At 36.3% G+C, this 22,133-nt stretch overlaps 1 protein-coding gene across 7 annotated transcripts in view; it reads left to right on the top strand.

Annotated features, from left to right (window-relative positions):
* TANK (TRAF family member associated NFKB activator) overlaps positions 1-22,133 on the top strand; it is an 86,820-nt gene that overhangs the window by 37,546 nt on the left and 27,141 nt on the right. For 6 of the 7 annotated variants that reach the window (XM_078146999.1, XM_021004880.2, XM_021004881.2 and 3 more), the window contains 2 exons: positions 10,682-10,793; positions 12,240-12,370. In XM_078146999.1, the coding sequence (XP_078003125.1) occupies positions 10,682-10,793; positions 12,240-12,370 (243 nt within the window). The remainder of the gene's footprint in view (positions 1-10,681; positions 10,794-12,239; positions 12,371-22,133) is intronic. The other variant, XM_021004879.2, reaches the window with a different exon arrangement.

Here is a 22,133-nt window from a genome sequence, read left to right as displayed (position 1 = left end):
AAGCATATACAAAGTACATCCAAGGTGATTTTGGAGGGGATACCCTAGCAGCTGAAAGGATCAGGAAAAGCCTCACGTAGGCAGTGGATTAGGCCACGTAAATTGAAATCTGAAGGAAACAAGGAATTCTAAGAGGTAGTGGTGAGGTGCATTCTAGGGGGACAGCTTATTCAAAGTCAGAAAGATGGAAGATGGGGTGTCCTCCACCTTCCATCAGGAGCAGCAGGAAGGCCAGTTTGGTGAGTTAGTGTCTGTCAAGGAACATAACAAATAGTAAGGCAGGCCCTTCCAGCTCTAAATCTGTGATAGTGTGATCTCTGTTCTTTGTTTCATGGCACCAATAAGCATGAGTCAAGAAAAGTAGGAGTACTTATTGGCCAATGTACTCCTCTCACTGAACCGGGCTTAGAACGTCTGATGTATTGCTGGAAGAGCTGATTCAGAACTCCATTTGATGACACCACAAATTAGAAGGAATGCAGTTTAGCGTTTTCTCATTTGTAAAATGAAAGAATTAGACTACAAAGCCTCCGAGGTCCCTTTCAGTTCTACAGCCATGATCCTATGATCATATATCCCCTCCTAAATCTCTTCAGGGTAAACAAACCTTGTTCCTTTAACCAACCTTATGGCATGATTGTAAGACCCTTCATCACCCTAGTCATTTGTCAATGTCCTTCCTACGATGTGATGCCTAAAATTGGATACAATACTCCAGATGTGGTCTGATCAGGGCAAAGTACAGCATAACAGATGCTTCCCTCTTTCTGGACACTATATCTGTCATAATGCAGCCCAAGAGTCTACTATTTTTTTTGGCTGCATTATTGTACTGTGGCATAGCTTATTGGATCAAGAATAGGATTTGGAATCCCAAACTAAATTCATTTCTCTCACCCAAACTTTTTGCTCTTCCTAACTTCTCTATTACTCTTGAGAGTACTTCTATTTTCCTGGTCACCCAGGCTCACAACCTTGATATCATCCTTGATTTCTCATCTCTCTTACCCCTTACCATATCCAATGAGTTGCCAAGTCCTGCCATTTCTACCTTCATAATATACCTCATATATTCTTCCTTCTTTCTTCTGACTACTTCGGACTGCTGCCACCGTAGTGCAAGCCTTCTTTACCTTATGCCTGGAATGTCGCAATAGATGATCCCTGTCTCTTCCCCCCATCCTCACCCCCATCTCAGTCTCTTCCACTCCAATTCATCTTCCATTCAGCTGTCAAACTGATCTTCCTAAAGTGCAAGTCTGATCATGTCACTTCCTTAGTCAATAAATTCCTTATTCCCTCCAGAATCAAATATAAAATCCTCTCTCAGTCCTCAATCCTAGTTTTCCCTCTGAGATTCCCGCCAATTTATCCTGTTTGTGTCTTGTTTGTACATAATTGTTTGTTGTCTCTTTTCCCTCCTGTTAGACTGTGAGCTTCTTGAGAGCAGGGCTTGTTTTATTTCTTGTCTTTCTTTGTGTTCCCAGTGTTAGCGAGATGTTTTGGCACAGAGTTAATACCAATTGTCTTGACTTGGCAGACTTAGGTTCAAATATCACCTCTGACACTTGCCAGCTGTGTGATCTTAATTAAGCCACTTAATCTCACTGGTCTCGGTTTCATCATCAGTAAAAGTGGGAGTTGGAATAGTTGGTCTCTAAGGGTCTTTTCTAGCTGCAGAAATGTGATCCTGTGATTCCTGGTGAGCTTGGGGTCCAGTAAAATCCCCAGATCTTTTACAGATGAACTGCTGTCCAGCCATGCCTTCACCATCTTGAATCAATCAGTATTATAATTGTGAAAATAAATTCCTTCAATTTATGTGTAAGGCTATATGTTTATCCTTATTCCTTTACATCTTGTTAAATTCTAGTCTGTCAAGATCATTTTTGATCCTGATTCTGTCATCCTGTATATTCATTTATGCCTATTCAGATTTGGAAGGATACCAGGTATATCTTTATCCTAGCCCCAGATAAAAATGTTAAATTAATACAAGGCCAAGGCCAAATCCTAGCGGCACCCTCCTAGAGACCTTCTAAGTTGACATTTAACCATTAATGATTACTCTTTTGCACGCACTACTTAACCAGTCCCAAGTCTATTTCATTGTACTATAAACAAGTTCACATTTATAAGATGGTATATGTGCCCTGATTTATGGCAACCTTGGAGGACAGGTGAATTTCAGCTTCTCTTAGTAGCCTGGGTGACTGGGAGGATGGTGGTATGGACAACAGTAATGGAGAAGTTAGAAGGGATGGTTTGGGTAGAAAGATAAATTCAGTTTTGGACATTTTGAGTTTAAATTATCAATGGGACATCCAGTTTGAGAAGTCCAAAAAGCATTTGGAAATGCAAGCCTATAGCTCAGGAACAAGTTAGGGCTAGATAAATACATCTGAGAATCATTTGCATTGAGACAACTGAACCTATGAGATCATTAAATGAGAGAGTACAGAAGAAAAGAAGAGAGCCTAGGAAAGAGCCTTGGGATACCTACAGTTATTATGGGCGGGAGGAAGAGGAGGAGGAATGATTGGTGTCAGGAAGGTGGGAGGAGAACCAGGAGAGGGAAGTGGGATGGAGCCCTAGAGAGGGAAGAGTATCCAGAAGCAGGTGATCAGCAGTGTCAAAGACTGTGGAGAGTTCCAGGATGAGGATTGAGAATAAGCCATCAGATTTGGCATTAAAAGGATTATTGGTAACTTTGGATAGAGCAGTTTCAGTAGAATGATGAGGACAAAAGCCAGACTAAAGAAGGTTTAGAATCAAGCAGGAGGAGAGAAAGTGGAGGTGATAAGTATAAATGCCTTTCTCAAGGAGTTTACCAGAGAAGAGCAGGAGAAATGTGGATAGACCAAGTGAGGGTTTTTAATGATGAGTGAGACATGGACATGTTGACAACAGGGAAGTAACAGTTAGGGAGAAATTGAAGAATGGTGAGAGAGTGGGTAATTTGCCAGAGAAGACAGGATAGAATGTGGATTCTATATGGACTGTTTTGTCTTGGCAAGAAGGTCCACTTCTTCCAATGAGAGGGGTAAAAGAGGAGATAGTGGGGGAAGTAAGCAAAGGGCTCAATAATATAAAACATAACAAGAATTCTGGGTTGTTTTTTCCCCCTTACACCATCCTGGTCATTAATGTGGGGAAAAGCAGAATTCAGATAAATCCTACTACTTTTTCCTAATGTCTTTTTGACAGTGGAATCAGGGACCCAATGGGAAAAAAAAATCCTTAAATTCTAAAATAAGGACACATGTTTCTAAAGGATACAATTAGCATTTTAGAGGTTCACATCCAACAGAAATATGGGTTGCTTGGTAAAGCAAAAAGGTTTTATTTTAAAAGAAATAGAACATTTTGACAGATTAAGGAGAGATACTCATAGCTACTGGTCTCTCTCTCTCTCTCACACACACACACACACACACACACACACACACACACACTCTTGCCCAATGACTTTCCTTACAATAAAGATAAAGCTAAAGAACTAGCTTTCTTCATCCAGTTTCCTAGTGTAAACTTTACTTAGCCATATTTTACCATATATTCAGTCCTCAATCCTATTTGGCTCCCTCACCAAGCTTTGAACATCCATATTTCTTTGATGGAACACCCTTGGTTAAGTGAAGGTGTCACACTGGCCCTTTAAACAAAGATTTCTGGATCTCAGATTTCACTAAACTAGAGAGGGATGAATGAGAAAAGATATGATGTAAACTGAGGACATTCAGAAAGGGAAAGACTAGAGGTGCTTTGTGTTCAGTGACAGTCATCAACTTTTGTTGAGTACTCATAGCATTTGCTATCTAGAGTAGATGATAATTGATGCCATATGAATAGTAAAACTTTTAAAATTAATTATTGAAATTAATTGAAATTGAGTAAATTATTGAAAGTTAGAATGAATTAGCAAATTATTTGTAAGATAAAATTAGTTTGTCAGAATACCAATTTGACATGTGGAGAAAGTGTGATCACTCTAATATTGTATAGGTGGTTTGTGATCAAATTTCAGGTATTTTCTTATGTAATTCCCCAGTCTTCCAAAGTGAGTTTTCTAAAGCACAGGGCTGGCTTTGTTACTCCTCTGCTCAAAAAACTTTGGTTTTAATATTTGGAATCAAATATGGACTTCTCTAACATTTAAAGCCCTTCTTAACCTGGCTCCCACCTCCCTTTCCAACCTTATACTGTCCTTCACATTCTCTGTAGTCCAGCCAAAATAGCTTTCTTGCTGTTGCTGCTACATTCCATCCTGACTTCCATCCCCATGCCTTTGCATAGCTGCTCCCCCACCACTGTGCCTAGAATGCTTTCTTTCCTTACCTCTGCCTCTCAGAATTCCCTAGTTTACCTCAGAGTTCAGCTCAAGAGCTGTTTTCTACATGAGCCTTTCTTAATTCCCCCAGCTGCTAGTGCCTCCTCCTAAAAAATTACAGTATGCTTATTGTGTGTACACATATATATATGTGTGTGTATATAAACATAGATGTTCGGTCCCCTGATAAATTCTTTGACAACAGGCACTATTTCATTTTTATTTTTAGTCTTTTATCCACAGCACTTGGCAGATTTTTAAAAATCAGATTGGTGATTGTATTGGTATAGGGAACTCCCACTGAGGAATTGCCTCTACCAATGAAAATCAGCATCTGCTATGCAACTTAGTCTTAGAGAAGTACCTGCCTGGGAGACTGAGAGATGTTAGGTGAGTTGCTCAGGGTCACACAGAAAGTAACTGTCAGAGGCGGCAATACTTGAAAGTAGGTTTTCCCAATCCTGAGCCTAGATTATCATCCATTATAAAACACTGTCTCTCACCTATCACATAGAAGGCATTTAAATAAATGCTTATTGATTTATTGGGGGCACACTGGTGGTACAGTAGATAGAGTACCCTGCTTGGAGTCAAGAAGACTCATATTCCTGAGTTCAAATCTGGCCTCAGATGCTTACTAGCTATGGAATCCTGGGCAAGTCACTTAACCCTGTTTGCCTCGGTTTCCTCATCTGTAAAATGAGAAGGAAGTGGCAAACCTCTTCAGTATCTTTGCCAAGAAAACCCTAATGGGGCCATGAAGAGTCGGACATGACTGAAAAATGACTGAACAACAACTGATATTGATGTATTGATTAATAAGACGAGGGGCATGGTAAGAAGCTGAAAATAATTGTCTGCTATAGACCTGCATAGCCAGAAGCACTAGAGTAGTAATCTTGGTTTGGATGATCTCTTACCATTTTTCTTCTCTTCAGTTTGCTCATCTGTAAAATTCAACATGATGCTTAGCTCACTGAAGTGTCAAGATGAGACACTTAGTTAATTAGTTGATATGTCTAACATGCTATGCAATAAGATAATTACTATTTAATTATGTTCCTTCATGAGCCATGGAGCTTCATATTGTGGGTCCCTATAGTAGCTAAGCAAATCTTATAATGAAGATTCAGCTCCCTTTGTTAATGGGTGGCCAATTTTCTAATAATTTAAAAGATTCTGAAATTTAAAGTCAGTTTTGGGAAGAGAAATGAAGAAAGAAATTGTTTGACTTGTACCTTCAGTGATATGGTATCATTTGTAATATTGAAGAGCTTGTATCTTAATATAAATTTTAAGATTTTTGTTTTAGACAGGATAAAAAATGAAAGCTAGTTCAATATCCCTGATAAGGGAAAATTTCAACTTGTAGAACATAGCATCATTTTAATGTTATTTGTATTCAGCAATGCTTGTACAGCTGTGTGTCCAAAATTATGTGGCAGTTTGGAGAGTGCTATCCTAGAATCTTGGAGATTAATGATGTGACCTTTGTTCTATTTAGGAAAGCTTGGTATATGTGTAGAATACTGTCGTGATGGAATTTGAGACATGTCCACTGTCCCTGGTCATTGAGAGTTACCCCTGAACTTTGTATCCAGTGCAAGATTCATCATTGCTTTAGCATGCAAATCCAGTCTCTCTCTTAAAAAAAAAACCAAAAAACCACTATTATTTATTTGACAATTTTAAAAGAATCTAAACGGAAACAAAGTAAGAGGAGAACTCAACCACGTAAGAATTATTTGCTTTTTAAACTACTTTAATAAATCAATAGCAGCAGCGCATTGATTCAAATCTCTCCTACATCTGTATGCATGTAAGGTTTTTTTATGCTCCTGCTTTTTATAATCATAGTAAATGTATATGCTGTTCTTCTAGTTCTGTTTTCTTCCTTTTTGCATAATTTCATATGTCTTTCCATATTTCTTTATATTCCTCGAGCTTGTCATTTTGAATGGTGCAGTAATATTCCATCACACTGCTGTGCCACAGTTTGTTCAGCCGCCCAGATCCACTTTCTACCAGGACTATGTAGTACCTGTTTACTTCTTCAGCTGCGGTGGACCACTTGTTTTGCTAGTCTTCAGTATTGGGAGGCGTGTCAAACACACAGAAGCCAGAGTCATCTTGGCCAGATGGTGTTTGATACAGATGGATGGTTAGTTGTCATGCAGATCTTCTAGTTGGTAACTTGTTGCTGCCATCTGACTCAAAGAATCATTCACACACCCTGGCTGTCAAAAGCATCTTCTCTTCTGTCTGTTTTAGCTGTCATGTCTGTGCTCTGTACAGAAGTGTTGACAAGACATTGCTGTTGTACATTTTCAATTTGGTTTAGTGATTTTTCTGCTTCATGGGGTGTTTGATAGTTGCTGGAGTATACTTACTCTGGGATTGCATTTTTAAAAAATATGTACTGACAGTGCGCCAATTATTTGACCTGAGTAACATTTTCAGGTTTTGTTTTGTTTTTTTAGTCCATATACTAGACCTATTCATATAAATGACAACCTTTGTTTTCCTACAAATCATTTCTGTTTCATTGTTTTCAAATGTTACAGAATAGCTAAATTCTACTGATAATTTTCCGTTTAGGTGTAATATATTTTTGTGGCCTCTCCCCTCCCAAATTCATGGCATCAGTCATCTTGCTTTTTTTTTTTCTGAATCTTCCCTCCTCTTGAATCTGTTCTTTTAGTAGACAGTATAAGCATCTTGTTTTCTTCTTCAGAATACTTAATCTTATTTATACTTCAGTCCTTATTTCCTCAAAATTAATCTTTATTGACTTATCACCTTGTGACCTCACTGTTTTTTCTGCTTCCTCTTAGTAAATGGACTTTATTTTTTCCACAAATTACTTTTGAAAATCCATTTTATTGGCATTTTTGTCAACTTCTGCATCTCAAAAATGTAGCAAAAAGAATATTGTTCCAGATTTTATATATGATTATGCAGGCCACCAGAACAAAGTAATAAAATTCTTCAACTTGTAGCACTCACTGCTTCCTTTAACATTCCCATTAAAGCATCATTCATTTATGTTTACATGTTAATGTGCTGACATCCTAGAGAGTGTTTTGTGTCAAAGGCCAGAAGACTAAAATTATTTGACAAGGGCTTAGTTTTCTGCTTGATTATTTCTTTTATTTTGGTAGACTGATATTGACATAGAGAAGTTTTAACAAGGTATAGCAGATTTAGAATTGGTCAAGATTTGAAAATTTTTGACTCTTGTCCTGGCCATTATTATTAATTGAACTGAGTGATTGTTTAACCAATTATTCAACCACTGTAAATGTTAAGGATTATTCAATAAGCAAGCATTTATTGAAGTGGATACTATGTGCCGGAAACTACAATAAGGCACTGAGGGGTACAGATAGAAAGAATGAAACAATCCGTACTCTCAAAGGGTAAAAAGGATAGGATTTAGAGTTGTATAGGCCCCTAGGGAATGAACTAGACTAGTCTCTTATGTTATGAAAGAAGTTGAGACCCTGATGGTAGTGAAGAGCAGATCTAGGATTTTAATCCAGGTCTCTTTTATTCAAATTAAACCTTTCCACCTTAATTTAAACCTTATTGGCTACTTTCTTGTCATGCATATTTTCTTATCCTTTTAAAAGATAGCTGCTTAGAGTTTCAAACTCCTTTAAGAAAGGTTCATTCCATATAGAACCTACTATTCTTTAGGCAGGAATAGATGTTGAAGATGCAAGCTGCTGATTTCCCAGATGGCAGTGTCCCCACATATCCTCAGTGCTTTCATAAAAATTGTTACCATCAGATTCCTTCCTCTAGTTCACACTCTCAGAACTCACACCTGTTCTGAGATCCACTGTGATGTGAGTCCAGGTATCATTAGATAGTTTGGCCTTGAGTTTGACTAGATCGTTTCTTAGGTTTAGACTTGGAGAATACAAGCTGTTGGACAAACCAAATGGTCTCATGAATTTCACCAGAATGAAAGCTGCTTGAATGTTTTTGTGCCCTTTCATGCATTTAGCAAATATTTACTCATTGCCGTCTATGTGTAAGGCACTATGCTAGGTACTTTGAAGAAAATAAAGATGTATGACACTATGTAGGATTAGATTCCTAAAGTAATATGTCTCCAATGTAAAAACTATCCATTCTAGCATGTATGTATAAATGTAAACATAATCTCAGGCTAGTGGGTCTCTAAGAAAATAAAAGCTTTATCCGCTTTAGAGCTTAATTAGATGTTACTTTTACTATGTCTCCAAAGATAGCATGGGCAATAGTCAAAAGTACATATTCACAATGGTAACAGTAATCCTCTTGAAGTAAATTTCATCATAGTGTCATAGAAAGGACTGCAACAGCCCATCGTTCAGCCAGCCTCCAAGATGCAAGCCAGAAGGTCATTGACAATCCAAGTAAACACTTGAACCTTGTGTGGCTGATTCTCATCACTATCAGTTTGTTCACTTTCACCATTTTACTTATCTTTAGTTTACAGATAAAGATGTTTTTCTTCTAGAATTATATTATTTTTACCTAATAATTGTGTTTTCTTACCACTAGTCAACATTGTTAGCTTGGGTTTGCCAGTATTACTTTCCCAATTAGATTTTAAGGCATTGTCCTAAATTGGTGGCTCTGATGCAGTTATTTCAAATGTTGGGGTAGGCTTTTAGTATCTACCCTGCCATAAAGCTATAATTACATGTTGTTCAATTTTCCATTGCCATTAAAAAGCAACAGGATTAATTAAAGTAAAAATCCAGGCGAATGTTATGGAAACACCATATGAATAATAAAGTAAATAGAACAACAGAGACTAGTAATGACATTTATGACTTTCCCTTGAAACTTCAATTCCTTTAGAAAAATAAGTCTGTTTAAATCAGTTTTTACTTTGTTAAATTACTTTTTCACAACTCCTCAGTTGTGATTCTTCTATTTTGAAACTTTGCACTGTATTTTTATTCCTTTTGTGCAAAAGCAAATAGACATGGTCATAAGGACTTTTGTTAAAATAGTATTTTTTCCAAATTTAACTTTATATATTATTTAATGGACATTATTAGAGAATTTTTAAAAATTATTTCTGTTTGATAGTTCATGACTTTATATGACAGAAGATTTATCAATAGAAGACTGATCAGGAGGATATAAATGGATGTACTGTTACTAGAAAGCATATTGGATTTGGCATAAGTTCAAATCCTGGTCCTGCCACTTGCCACCTCTGTAATCTTAGAGAAACACAACTTCTCTGGACTCTCCATTCCTCATCAACAAAATTAAGGGATTGGACTAGATGATCTCAGTGGCCCTGAGTTGGATGGGACATTCAGGGTATCCAATCCAGACCTCTTATTTTATAGATCAAGCTCCAGAGAAACAAATGACTTGTCCCAGGTCACACAAATAGCCAAGCAGGTGTGAATGTAGATCCTCTGATTGCCAGCCCCAGCCCTATACTCCTTCCCTCATGTCACACCCTTTCTCTAGGAACTGTCTGCAGAACTTGGCAATCTACCAGATTTTCTCATTTCTGCTGCTTTCTTGGGTTTGGATAGCAATAAGCCTAATGTAATCCTCTCCTTTCCTCCAGATTACTTTGTATCTAGTTTATATTTAATTTTCTACATACGTGTTGTTTTCCCACAAAAGAACAGAAACTCTGTGAAAACAAAGACTGCTTCATTTTTGCTTCACAGTGCCTAGCACAGTGCCTGGCAAGCTGTACGTGCTTGATAAATGCTTGAGAAGTGAGTGAAAGAATGAATAAATAATGAGTGAATGAATGAACTCACAACTGTAAATCAAGGATCCGGATTCCATGAAATTGTAGGGGGGTTTGTAGTTATTTTTTTAGGAGGGGAAGGCAAGGAGTTTAGCCATAGCAACTCAGGTGAAAAAAAGCACACCTGCTAAGGAAGGGAAGGATTACAATCTGATTTGGTGAAGAGTGTTCCCACACTAATGAAAACAAGGATCCTTGAAGTAAATGAAGGATTTGTGTAGATCATTATAACTAAGGAATGAACCTAGGTATTTCTGGATGTTCAATACCAACTTTAAAGGACCGAGGAACCTTATTTTGAACTCATCATAGCTAAACTTGTATTTGAAATATTCTCATTCCTTTAAATGTGGGTGGCTTGCAATAACAGTCACAGTTATGGGTGATGATTTTAGAGACATATCTCAGAAGCCAAGTGCTAGCTAAATATACTAAATAAAATTCTAGGAAAATAAAAATTCAAGTAGGCAGACCATATCCAATTAAAATTATTTGATTGGAGCCAGACCATTATATATGTTTTATTTAGCTGTCAGTAAATATCAGGCTAAGTTTTTTTTTTATGTCAGCAGACTGAAACCTATGAACAGAGAATACGTGAACAACAGGAACAGCTGTCACTTCAACAAAGTATTATTGACAAGCTAAAATCACAGTTGCTTCTTGTGAATTCCAGCAGAGGTATGTCAATGTTAATTGTTTTTATCTTTCTTGAGCTACTTAGAGGAAAGAAAGGTGGAAGTTGTGATTCTTTCTTCTGGTTTGCTACAAAGTTTTGATATTTTGGTGACTGTGATACAAAATCTTCACATTTTTATTAATGACATTTAAGGAAAGAAGACTTGAAACCTTGATAGATGACATAAGTTCTCTAGCATTATCTTAGTACTCTGGAATTTTCAAATGTTTCTATATACACATGTATATGTATACATGTGTGTATGTGTACATATATATTTAAATCTGGTATACATATATATCATATTCTCTGTCTCCTTCATATTTTGAAACACTGATCTCCTACCTGTCTAACTGCTTTTCCCAGTCTTCTTTGAATCATCACCCATGTTCCACAATCTCCTTTCTCTTCCTTCTCTTTATACCTTCTTGATGATCTCATAAGCTCCCCTAGCTTTCACATCTGTATGCAAATAAATCCTAAGTATGTATGTATACGTGTGTGTCCATTTGTATATATAATTGTGTGTATATGAGTGCACATAGACATACATATGTGTATATGTACATATATATATGAAAACATGAATCTTTGCTACTGCCCTAATTGAAGTGAAGGTTGATGGCTGTCCTTAATATGTGTGTATATATTTAATATAGATTAATATATATGTATACATAGTAAGTAAAAGATATTAAATGTATGTGCATATGTATATATGTATATGTATAATTTGGCTTTCAAGCCTTTCACATCTAACTCCAGCCTAACATCAGATTTATTTCACGTCATGCCAGACAGACTGGTCTTCTTGCTGTTCCCCAAACTCAGTATTTCATCTTCGGCCTCTGAGCCTTAGCCTAAGTTGTCCCTCATGCTGGAAATCCACTCCCCATCTACGTTCTCCTTTTCTAATCTTTAACTTCCTTCAAGGCTCAGTTCGGGAGCCACTTCTTATGAGGAGCCTTTTCTGATTCTTCTTGTTGTTAGTGCTTTCTCGTATCAAATTATTTAGCCTTTACTTTTAGATGTACATGTAGCACCACTCTATTCTCTCCACTTCCTTTCCAGTATAAGTTTCTTAAGGGCAAAGACTAGATTTCATTTTGTTTTTATATCCCCAGCACCTAGCCACAAGGCTTTACATATAGAAGGCCATAAGGTGATAAACAAATGCTTGTTGGATTGGGTTGATTCTGTACAAACCTGGGTCTTTGAGTGATTAAATTACTAACATAACTGGATCTGTGAGTAAAATTATTTTTAACAACTTCTATAAAAATAAGAATGTTTAACATATAATTTATTTAATGTGTTATAAATTTCTTATAATTTTAAAGTCTGAATTAATTTTATCTAGTCAGAATTATTTTGATTTTTTGGTTTCTGGATTTCACCCTTTCACACAGTTTTATGCTAACATCTGAGAGGCTGTTTTTGTTTTTCAGATAATGTCCATGGCTATATTCCTATGCTGGAAGAGGGTGAAATAAGGAAAAATGACATACCTCTTAATGTAACTTTCGATCAGCCCCATGACAGAGTGAAATCAGGAATCCCAAGAGAAAAACATTCAAAGGTAGTCTTCTCTGGCTTCATGTGGAATACTAGGCTTATGCCCTAATAGATGTCTAAAAAGAGAAATCAAGTTTCACAGTCTTCTAGAATGGTTCACTTATAAAAAGAAACAACAAAAGAAACCTATATGCCATGATTTGGAATTTCCTGCAGTCTCCAAATTATTTCAGCAAAAGCTGAAAGTCAAGTATAGCTGTGTAATAAGTATAAGTGAGTGTATTTTTCCATAATCCTCCACCAAGAATATTAAGTAGAAGGTCTGTGCATGCATTTTCATCTTATTTGTGTGTTCTTATGTAGACTGCATTCTATTTTCTTGAAGCTTTCAAATTAAATTATTATTATTAAGGCTAACATTTCAGATCCCCCAACTATTCTCCTCACTAATAGACACCATAGGTGGGTGTATTAGAAGCCACATCAGAAAAGATAAAGATGGAGTCAAAATAAGAGTGATGCGACTAAATAAGAGACAGCAAAATGTTTGTATGCTACAAATGGTCATTAGGTTATTTAAAAAGTGTTCTAGCTTTTTCCCCCTACAATTACCTTGGCTTTTTTATTTTTAATTTTTTTTCAGTGAAGTAAATTAGTTCCACTTGTAAAGAACCTAAACTTAAGTACTCCTTTTTCATATTTTCAAGTCTGCCATGTTAAGGTACTATTTACAAAATCACAATCAATTTTTTAAAGGTTTTATTTTCAGTTAGTTGCTAATTACAATTAAGATATTATCCCTTATTCCAGTTTTTCTTTGTGGAGCCAATGGAAAACTTTTTTTTGAGGGAATGGAAAGATTATATCCATGATTCCAGCCATCTAGTTTGAAAGATCTTCTTCTTGGACTAATTTGGGGAGAAACTTTACTTAGGCTTGGCCAGAGGATAAGAAAAAGATTGAACAGATTGAAGGTAATCCAATATAAAGGAATAAGCACCAGTACCATCATTTGAGACATGAATTCTGGGCTACTGCCCTTCTAAATGAAGTGAAAGTAAATATGCTATTCTTAAATTTTTGCCTAGATCCCATTTTTCTCTTGGTAGAGCCAGGGAGGATTTGAAGAGGCAACAGAGAACTATGACTAATAATTAACTTATTAGAAAAATCATAGTTTATTTCTATGAATTTATAAGGCCTCTGTCACTTAGTACTTTAAACTGTAGAAGCAGAGCATAAATAGAAAGCAAGGATTAAGGGGAAAATGTCATTTTACATAGCTGAATACTGAGTTTTTTCATTAATTCTGTGATCAAGGCCTTGTACATCAGAGATATTGACATTTAAAGATGGCCCCCAGATTCAAATTTTAATAACCCACAGAAGTTCATAATTTTAAAAACTTAATTCCTGTATTTATTCAATTATTGCTAAATTTGAACCATGAATACAGTTGCTTGCATTTCTGTGAACTAAGTAAATTATATCCAGAAGTGTTAATTTGAAAATGATTTTATCAGATTAGTGACAAATACTAATTACCTTGAAGAAACCCAATTTGAAGCTTTAAATTTTCTGCGCACATCTACAGCTTATTTATATAAGAGACAATTTAAGATGAAAGAACTCCTTGGTATTCTCACTTTGGGTTTTTCCCCCCTAATAAAGCATTCATTGCAAACCACCGCCACCACTACTACTACCCTCAGAGCTTCCATTAATAATTGTGTTTTTCAGTCATGTCCGACTCTTGGTGACTCCATTTGGAGTTTTCTTGGCAAAGATACTAGAGGGGTTTGCCATCTCCTTCTCTGCTCATTTTAGAGGTGAAGAAATATTGGCAAACTAGGTTAAGTGACTTGCACAGGGTCATACAGCTACTTAAGTGTCTGAGGCTCAATTTGAATTCAGAAAGATGAGTGTTCTGGACTCCAGACCTGGCACTCTATCTATTGCGCCACCTAACTGCCCTTCCATTAATAATAGCTAATAATTAGGTAATACTTTATGATTTGCAAAGCACTTTATATATATGATCTCATTTGATTCTCACAACTCTTTAAGGTAGATGTTATAATTATTTCCATATGACAGATGGAAGAAATCAAAACTGAGAATAGTGTAAGTGGCTTGCGCACAGTCACCCAGTTATTAAGTATTGAATTGAATTTGAGTCCTGACTCTAATCCCAGTGATCTATCCACTGTACCATCTAGCTGTAAATAAAGTGCTAAGAATTAACTACTAGTAATCATATCTGTGCAAAATGATGAGAAGCAATCTGGTATAGAGGAAAGAGTTCTGCCTCTGCATTCAGGACCTGGTTTCCAATCCTGTGTGACCATGGACATCATCTAATTTCTCTATATCTCAGTTTCATTTGTAAAATGAGAAGGTTGGACTATATGGCTTCTGAAGTTCCTTCCAGCTCTTGTTAAAATAATTTTTCATAAAAAAAGAATTCAACAACAATGATTCTTTCAGAATGGAGTTCTTTATGACTGGTTCACACTGACTGTATTATAGAGCCTATGATTGTGCCTATAGAATACACTTTTACAAACTTGTTCTTTGAGTAACTAATAGGGGGAAAATTAGATTTTGAGACAGAATGCTGTTCCCTACATCAAGTAGGTGGTTCAGTTGATAGCGTGCCAGGATTGGAGTCAGGAAGAGTCATCTTTCTTTCTTTTTAGCATTGTAAAGTTCCCATTTTATTTATTTAGGTTATGTATGTGTAGTCTTGCAAAACTTTTCCATAATAGTCATGTTATGAAAGAAAACACAGACAAAAAAAAAACCTTCAGGAAAAATAAAGTGGGAAAAAAAAGTATGCTTCAATCTGTATTCAGACACCATCAGTTCTTTCTCTGGGGATGGATAGTATTTTTCATCATAAGTCCTTCAGAGTTAAGACATCTTTCTGAGTTTAAATCTAGCCTCAGGCCCTTACTAGCTATGTGACCCTGGGCAAGTTACTTAAATGTTTGCCTCAGTTCTTCATCTGTAAAATGAGTCAGAGAAGGAAATGGTAAACCACTCCAGTATCTTTGCCAAGAAAACCCCAAAATGGATTTTTTTCTGGTGGCAGCTAGGTGGCACAGTGCTGGGCCTGGAGTCAGAAGGACCTGAATTCAAATGTGGCCTCAGACACTTACTAGCTCTGTGACCCTGGGCAATTCACTTAACCTCTGTTAGCCTTAATCTGTTGGAGAAGGAAATGACAAACCATTCCAGTATCTTTGCCAAGAATACCCTATACAGGGTCATGAAGAGTCGGACATGAACAGCTGAACAACAGCAAAGCTGTCCCTGTGTTATCTGAATAATTATAAATGTTGTTATTTATTATTAGATAGCAGTAGGCAAAATTATCTTTCTCTCCTTAGTTGCTGAATCTCTTTGAAGAAAATAGAAACTCCTCAGGTAAGGGGAAAAAATTCAGCCAGCTTGAAGTATCAAGGAGCATTTGAAGAAATGAGAATTTGGCTTAGAACCAAAGTGGAATGTGTTCTTTCAGTGAGGAGCCAAGCTAAATGTTCTATATTATCTTCACTAACTTAACTCGATTTAAAAAAAAAAAGTTTGTATAATTTTTAGGTTACCCATGCAAGCTTTGTGGTTTATTTTTCTTTAAGAGTAAGTATTTAAAAGGATACATATACAATGTTGTAGAAATCTTCTATCATATACACTTAAATGCTGTTTAACACATTAGCATAACAGTATTTTTCTTTTAACTTTGGCTTCAACATTAATGCCAGCATTCCTACACACAGAATAACACTAAGTGAAAGGTAATTAAAAGTAGTATATTTCCAAATTAAAGATATTTTATAAATCATAATTATAAGTAAGAGTAGTCAATAAGAAAAGCTTGGGAAAAAATAAAGGTTTCCTAATTCAGCCAACTTTCACAGTCATCTTTACAGATTGGGAAAGCTATACATGATATGCTAAATAAACCTTGCACAAAATATTAATAGCTCCTTCCCAACTAAACCTCTCATCAGAGTCACTAACAAAAAGCAAGATCAACATAAGTTTCAGATTATCTCTCTTTCCCCTATAGTAATGGGAAGCTAAATATCCAAAAGACAAAATGGAGAAGGAAATGGCCCCATTTGGCAGATAATCCATAAACTGGATTATGTGACTAGGTGAGAGTTGGACATGCACGTAGCATAAAATGTTAGATTATCTTTAGAGAAATATCCTTCCATCAGAGAGTTGGCGTTGACTTAGCAAGTGAAAAATATTTTGAGTGATGGAGGAATTGTATTTGCTCTCTTAGCTTTGTCCTTTTAGCTTATGGGGATTAGGGAGGGAAAGAAATAGATGAGGACTGAAGTCATCATGGACAGGGATACTTTGGGTTGGTTGGAGAGGAAATCATAAAAAATAAGAAATGCAGAGAATAAAATGTGTTAAGCAGTGAGAACTGCTTTCAGAAATGTTTGCTTTGGAAGACTGAGATTTCTACTTCTACCACTGCTTACATCATATGCTGTACTGTGAACAAATATAAAATAAGGGATTCCTCACCTCACTCTTAAGTTTTCTGAAAGGATGATAAAGGCCTTAATTCAGAACACATAGCTTTCACTATGTTATTCTGGTTTGGATATACATTTTCCTTAACTAACCTGGTATTTGAGAAGTGTTTTTTGGGAGGAGATAGGATTTGAGGGAGAGGTGGCTTGATAGGTTAGTGAAAAGCCTGGCATGGAAGAATGACTGGTTTACTTTCCATATAGGTTGGGATTATTGGATCATAAGGGCCAGATCCTACCTTGGCAGTCCTAACTTCTAGGAATTATCTGATCCTAGTTTGTGGAATTTGTTTTTCAAAAATGATCATTATTTCAGAAATAACAGTTTGTAAGGAAGCATCAAATCTGACAATGTATACTGATCATCAAAAAGTGAATGTAGGAACTTAATAATCAGTAATAATGATGAAGTGATCTAGATTGTGTCCACATACTTCTTTTCATCTGGGGGATGCATCTGTTAGATATACTGGTTTATATTTCTGATATGGACATAATTACTTCTGCAGTTTTGCAGTCAAGTATTTTGCTGATTATATACACACACACACACACACACACACACACACACACACACACACATATATCTCTGAAATATATATCCAAAACTGCATTGTAGAATTCACTTTTTAAAAAAAGTAACTTTTTTAGCTGTGTGACCCTGGGCAAGTCACTTAACCCCAATTGCCTAAAAGTAAAAAAAAAAAAAGTAACTTTTTGCCTGTACTGTGAAAATAACTAGTATGATTTCTAAAATAAAATAAAAATTACAATAACACCTCTCTGTCAGAATAAATTCATCCATTTATACTAAACACCAGCTTTTATGCTTTAAGCCTAACCAAAATATTTATGTTCATCTATACCTTCATGTGCCATTTTTTGAGAACATATGTTTATATAGGATACTCCTAAATATATTTGTGTAGCACACCTTATTACTCACTTCCCTAAGTTTAGTTGACTCTTTTGGAATACAATAAACACAACAATAATAATAACAGCTACCATTTATATAGTGTTTTAAGATATTCAAAGAGCTGTACAAATATCTTATTTGATCCTCACGACACCCTTAGATAGGTAGATATTTTTATTACCTTCATTTCACAGACAAAGAAGTTGAGATAGGTAGAAGGTATGTGGCTTGCTCAGGGTCAAACCACTAGAAAGTATCTGAGCCTGGATTTAACCTTAATCCTTTCTGACTTCATTGTGCCACCTAGCTGGTTTAAGATTCATGGCCTAAGTCCCTTTTTAATCCATTTTCTGTTGACACACAAGAGACACATAAATCCAACAACAAAAACACTTAATTAAGACACAAAGCAATGAGGAAAGAGAATCAAGTGGTAAACTATTCTCTATATTCATGTACATATGGATGCCATTTGATACAGCTCCAAATTCCTCAATGAGTTCCCAGCATAGAAAAGAAGGAGAAGGACACAGTCACTCAGAACCTACCATGTAATAATAAACTTAGGGTGCAGTACCTTTTGCCTCTGAAGTTTTGGGTTTGTTGATCTGTGGGGTTTTCCCCCCAGAAGTCTCCTAAGGGCAGACATGAACCACTAAAACTTCTGGCTTTGCCCTGAAGTTATAGGATGCATCTGCAACTCCTCCCATGTTTCCCTTCTGTTTTTCTCTCAGCTCATAGGCCTAAGTGCCCCTAAAGCTCTAGAAACCCTGCTTTTTAAACCTCCCACCTTGTAGCGTACCCCAGCACCACCTGTTGACACTGTGACTATGACTAGATATATAACTTTCTGAGAGATGCAGTCCATATAATTTCTCCCAGTAAGCAGTGGCATTATGAGAAATGAAGTCCAAATCATGCCCACTATATTCACTCAAGCCAAATATTTAAGAATCAATAATTTGAGGAATTGTAAAAAAAAGATAGTTGATGGTGGAGGCAAAGAGAATAAGGATCCTAAGTGTGGGTAAAGCCAATGAATTTAGCAAAGAGATTATAAAGAAGCTGAAATAAATGATACTAAATAAATACCAAATGAGTTCCACTACTTTTAACATCGTTCACAAACTTTTAATTAGATTAATACAGTTTTATAGTATTTCATGCATTTTCCTTTCTTATGATTTGCCTAGAATTTCTTGAATTCTTTCTGTATGCATTTTGTCTGCTCAAACTTTTTTTATTTGCTTGTACTAAAACCCTAAAAATAGAAAGAATCTGTATGCAAATATATAGTTGAGCTGCTAAAGGAGGAGAGTTAGATAATCTGCAGATTTCCATTATAATAACAGTGGCACTGTCAGTAAGAAACCTAGAAACAAAGCTCACTACTGTGACATCCAAAGCTTCAACCTTGCATGTAAGATCTGGACCCATTGTTGAGACTTCTGACCTTGCCAAGTGTCTTAGGTTAAATTTGTTGCTCTGATTCCTACAGTTCCCTTCATTCTGTGGTGCATTAGATAGAGTGTTGGATTTATTTGGGTTTAGGAAAACCAGAGTTCAAATCCTGCCTTAGATACTTGGGACATATATGAGGCTACTCACTTAACTTCTCTCATCCTCTGTTTACTCATATCTAAAATGGGTATGATAATAGCATCTTCTTCCCAGGGTGGTTGTGAGGATCAAATCAGACAATATATGTAAAATATTTTGCAAACCTTAAAACACCATATAAATGTTAGCCATTACTATGGTAAAGATAGAACCTAATCCTTCACCCAAATCCTTTCAGATCAGTATCTTTGGGCTTGAAGAGGACCTGGTAAATGAATGGCTAGTTTAGTGTAAGAGCCTATAAACCAAAGTTTTAGCAGACTGGATGGTAGCCCAAGGCACCAAAAAAAAGGTATCTCTTAAAGAAGTGGTCTGTCTTAAAACAGATGTTTATTTTTACCTAATATGCCACAAAACCTGCAAGAGTTTAAACTCAGTGGAGGGTAGAGACTCTCTAATCTAAATTTCATGTCTGCTAATCTGCAAACAGCAGGTTTTTAATAGATTGAGATGTCTCAAAAGACTTAGTGTAGTATTGGTAGCTTTAAACTTCATTAAGACTTTTGGTACACCTTGTATTTAAATGAATGAATAATCCCTAGGGCTGACTGTCCCTAGGAATTGACAGAGTTCACAGTTTTTAGCTCTTCCCCCCACCCTCACCCTGCCTCTCACCCCTTTCAAGAAGAATTAAAGAGGCATTTTTGTCAACAGAGCCTCTAGGCTGTATTCTAATTGGCTTTGTGATTTTGCCAAGTCATTTGACTTCCATAGCCTCAATATTCTCGGGATTGGACTGTTTGAACTCCAAGGATCTCTCTCTCTCTCTCTCTCTCTCTCTCTCTCTCTCTCTCTCTCTCTCTCTCTCTCTCTCTCTCTCACACACACACACACACACACACACACACACACACACACACACTAGCTGGATTCATTTGAAGAATCTGATATCTAAAAGTTTATTAGTCGGTTGGTCTGTATTTATTGGGTACCAATGATATACCTAGATTTGTAAGGTCCTGCAAGGGAGATGAGAAGTTTCCATATCCATAGGGCTTAATATATAATCAGCCCTAAAAGAGAAAGACGTGATGCCCAAAGTATTTAAACACATATAGTGAAAACTTTGTTGATGACTTTTTGTTTACTTTTCAATTAGTACCCTCTTATACTTGGAGTATTTATTTTCTACTGTGGGTCTGCTTCTAGTATCTTCCAGGATATTATTTTTAATCTTTTACCTTGTAATTTTGCTGTAAACAAACTTTATGGGAGAAAATCATGGAGTGGCACTAATTTGTGGCTTTAATTCCACTTTCTTCTTATGTAAGAACGTAGTGCAACTTAAAGTTGCAGAGATTTCATTTTCATGTACACTCTGGGAATACCTATAGAGTCATTGAATGTTAGAGCTAGCTAGTCTAATCCAGTAATTTTAAAGATGAAGAAACTGAGACCCTCCTACCACCTTTTATTTTTCTCCTTTCTTTCCTCCATGTCTTCTATCTTTTTATCTCCTTCTGCATTCTCCCAAAAGTCAAAATGTTTTATTAAGTGTTTTTAGTAAAGGTTGGGGGAAAGGGGGAGGATAAAGCAGCCAGTGGCTAGGTTTAGAAGGAGTACTTATCCTTTCAATCTAATATTCTAGGATTTGATGAATATTTAATTCTCCGTTTGATAGATTTTGGTCATAACCTCTCTAAGCCATGATCTTTATGTACTGGAATCCCAGTGTTTTCAGTTTATCCTCATGTGGTAGTTCCCTGTCTTCTTGATGAATATAGTTGCTTTTTTATACTCTAGATTGCTTTTTTCTTGATGTTGCCCTGCATTTGGTTGACCTTTCTAGCCTTAAGAATGCATATAGCCATTGCTTTCAGTCATAAAGTACAGCGACTTCCAAGTCTCTTTTCTGTGTCCATTGTCCTAGATACATAATTTGGGCTACTTTTCACTTATTTTAAAACAGCCCCATAGAGACTTATCTGCAGTTTTTCTAGCCAGTCACCTAACCTTAGATCTTGGCACTTCATTAGCTGTAAGAACATAGTGTTATCTAAAACCTTAGAGAGTTCATTGTGTATTCACCCGTCTAGATTATTGATTAAACTGTACATGTCATATACAATTTATATGTCATGTTGTTGTTGTTGTTATTCAGTCATGCCTGACTCTAAATGAGCCCATTTTGGAGTTTGCTTGGCTAAGATACTGGAGTACTTGGCCGTTTCCTTCTCCAGCTCATTTCACAGATGAGGAAACTGAAACAAACAGGGTTAAGTGATTTGCCCGGGATCACACAGCTAGTACATGTCTACAGCCAGATTTGAACTGAGGAAGGGGAGCCTTCCTGACTGTAGGCCTGGCACTCTATTTGCTGCGTCACCTAGTTGACCTATGATTTCACATATATACATATGCACATGCATATACATACACACATACATATGTGTGTGTGTTTGTGTGTGTGTGTGTGTGTGTGTATTCCTTTGTATCCATATTTTTATCCATGTCAGTGAGGCAAAAAACATACACTGAACAGTTATTCTGTGACAGTCCCTCTCAGAGGGGTACACAAGAATGACAGGAGATTCCTGTTCTCAAGAGTTTGCGTTTTTTTTGGGAAGACAAAATTTTTAAGAAATGAAATGATTACAAATACTATACATGATAAATTGTGTATTATCAATAATGTGCACACAAGCAGTTCATACTTCTTTCAAAGAATTCTGTTGAAGTATGATTTCTCTATATAGAAGCCATATGGCATTCTCCCAAAAGGTTATGTTTAC

Source organism: Phascolarctos cinereus, unplaced genomic scaffold (genome assembly GCF_003287225.1).
Source record: "Phascolarctos cinereus isolate Bilbo 61053 unplaced genomic scaffold, phaCin_HiC Scaffold_726;HRSCAF=1367, whole genome shotgun sequence".
Lineage (NCBI taxonomy): Eukaryota > Metazoa > Chordata > Mammalia > Diprotodontia > Phascolarctidae > Phascolarctos > Phascolarctos cinereus.
This window is presented reverse-complemented; position numbering and strand designations above follow the sequence as displayed.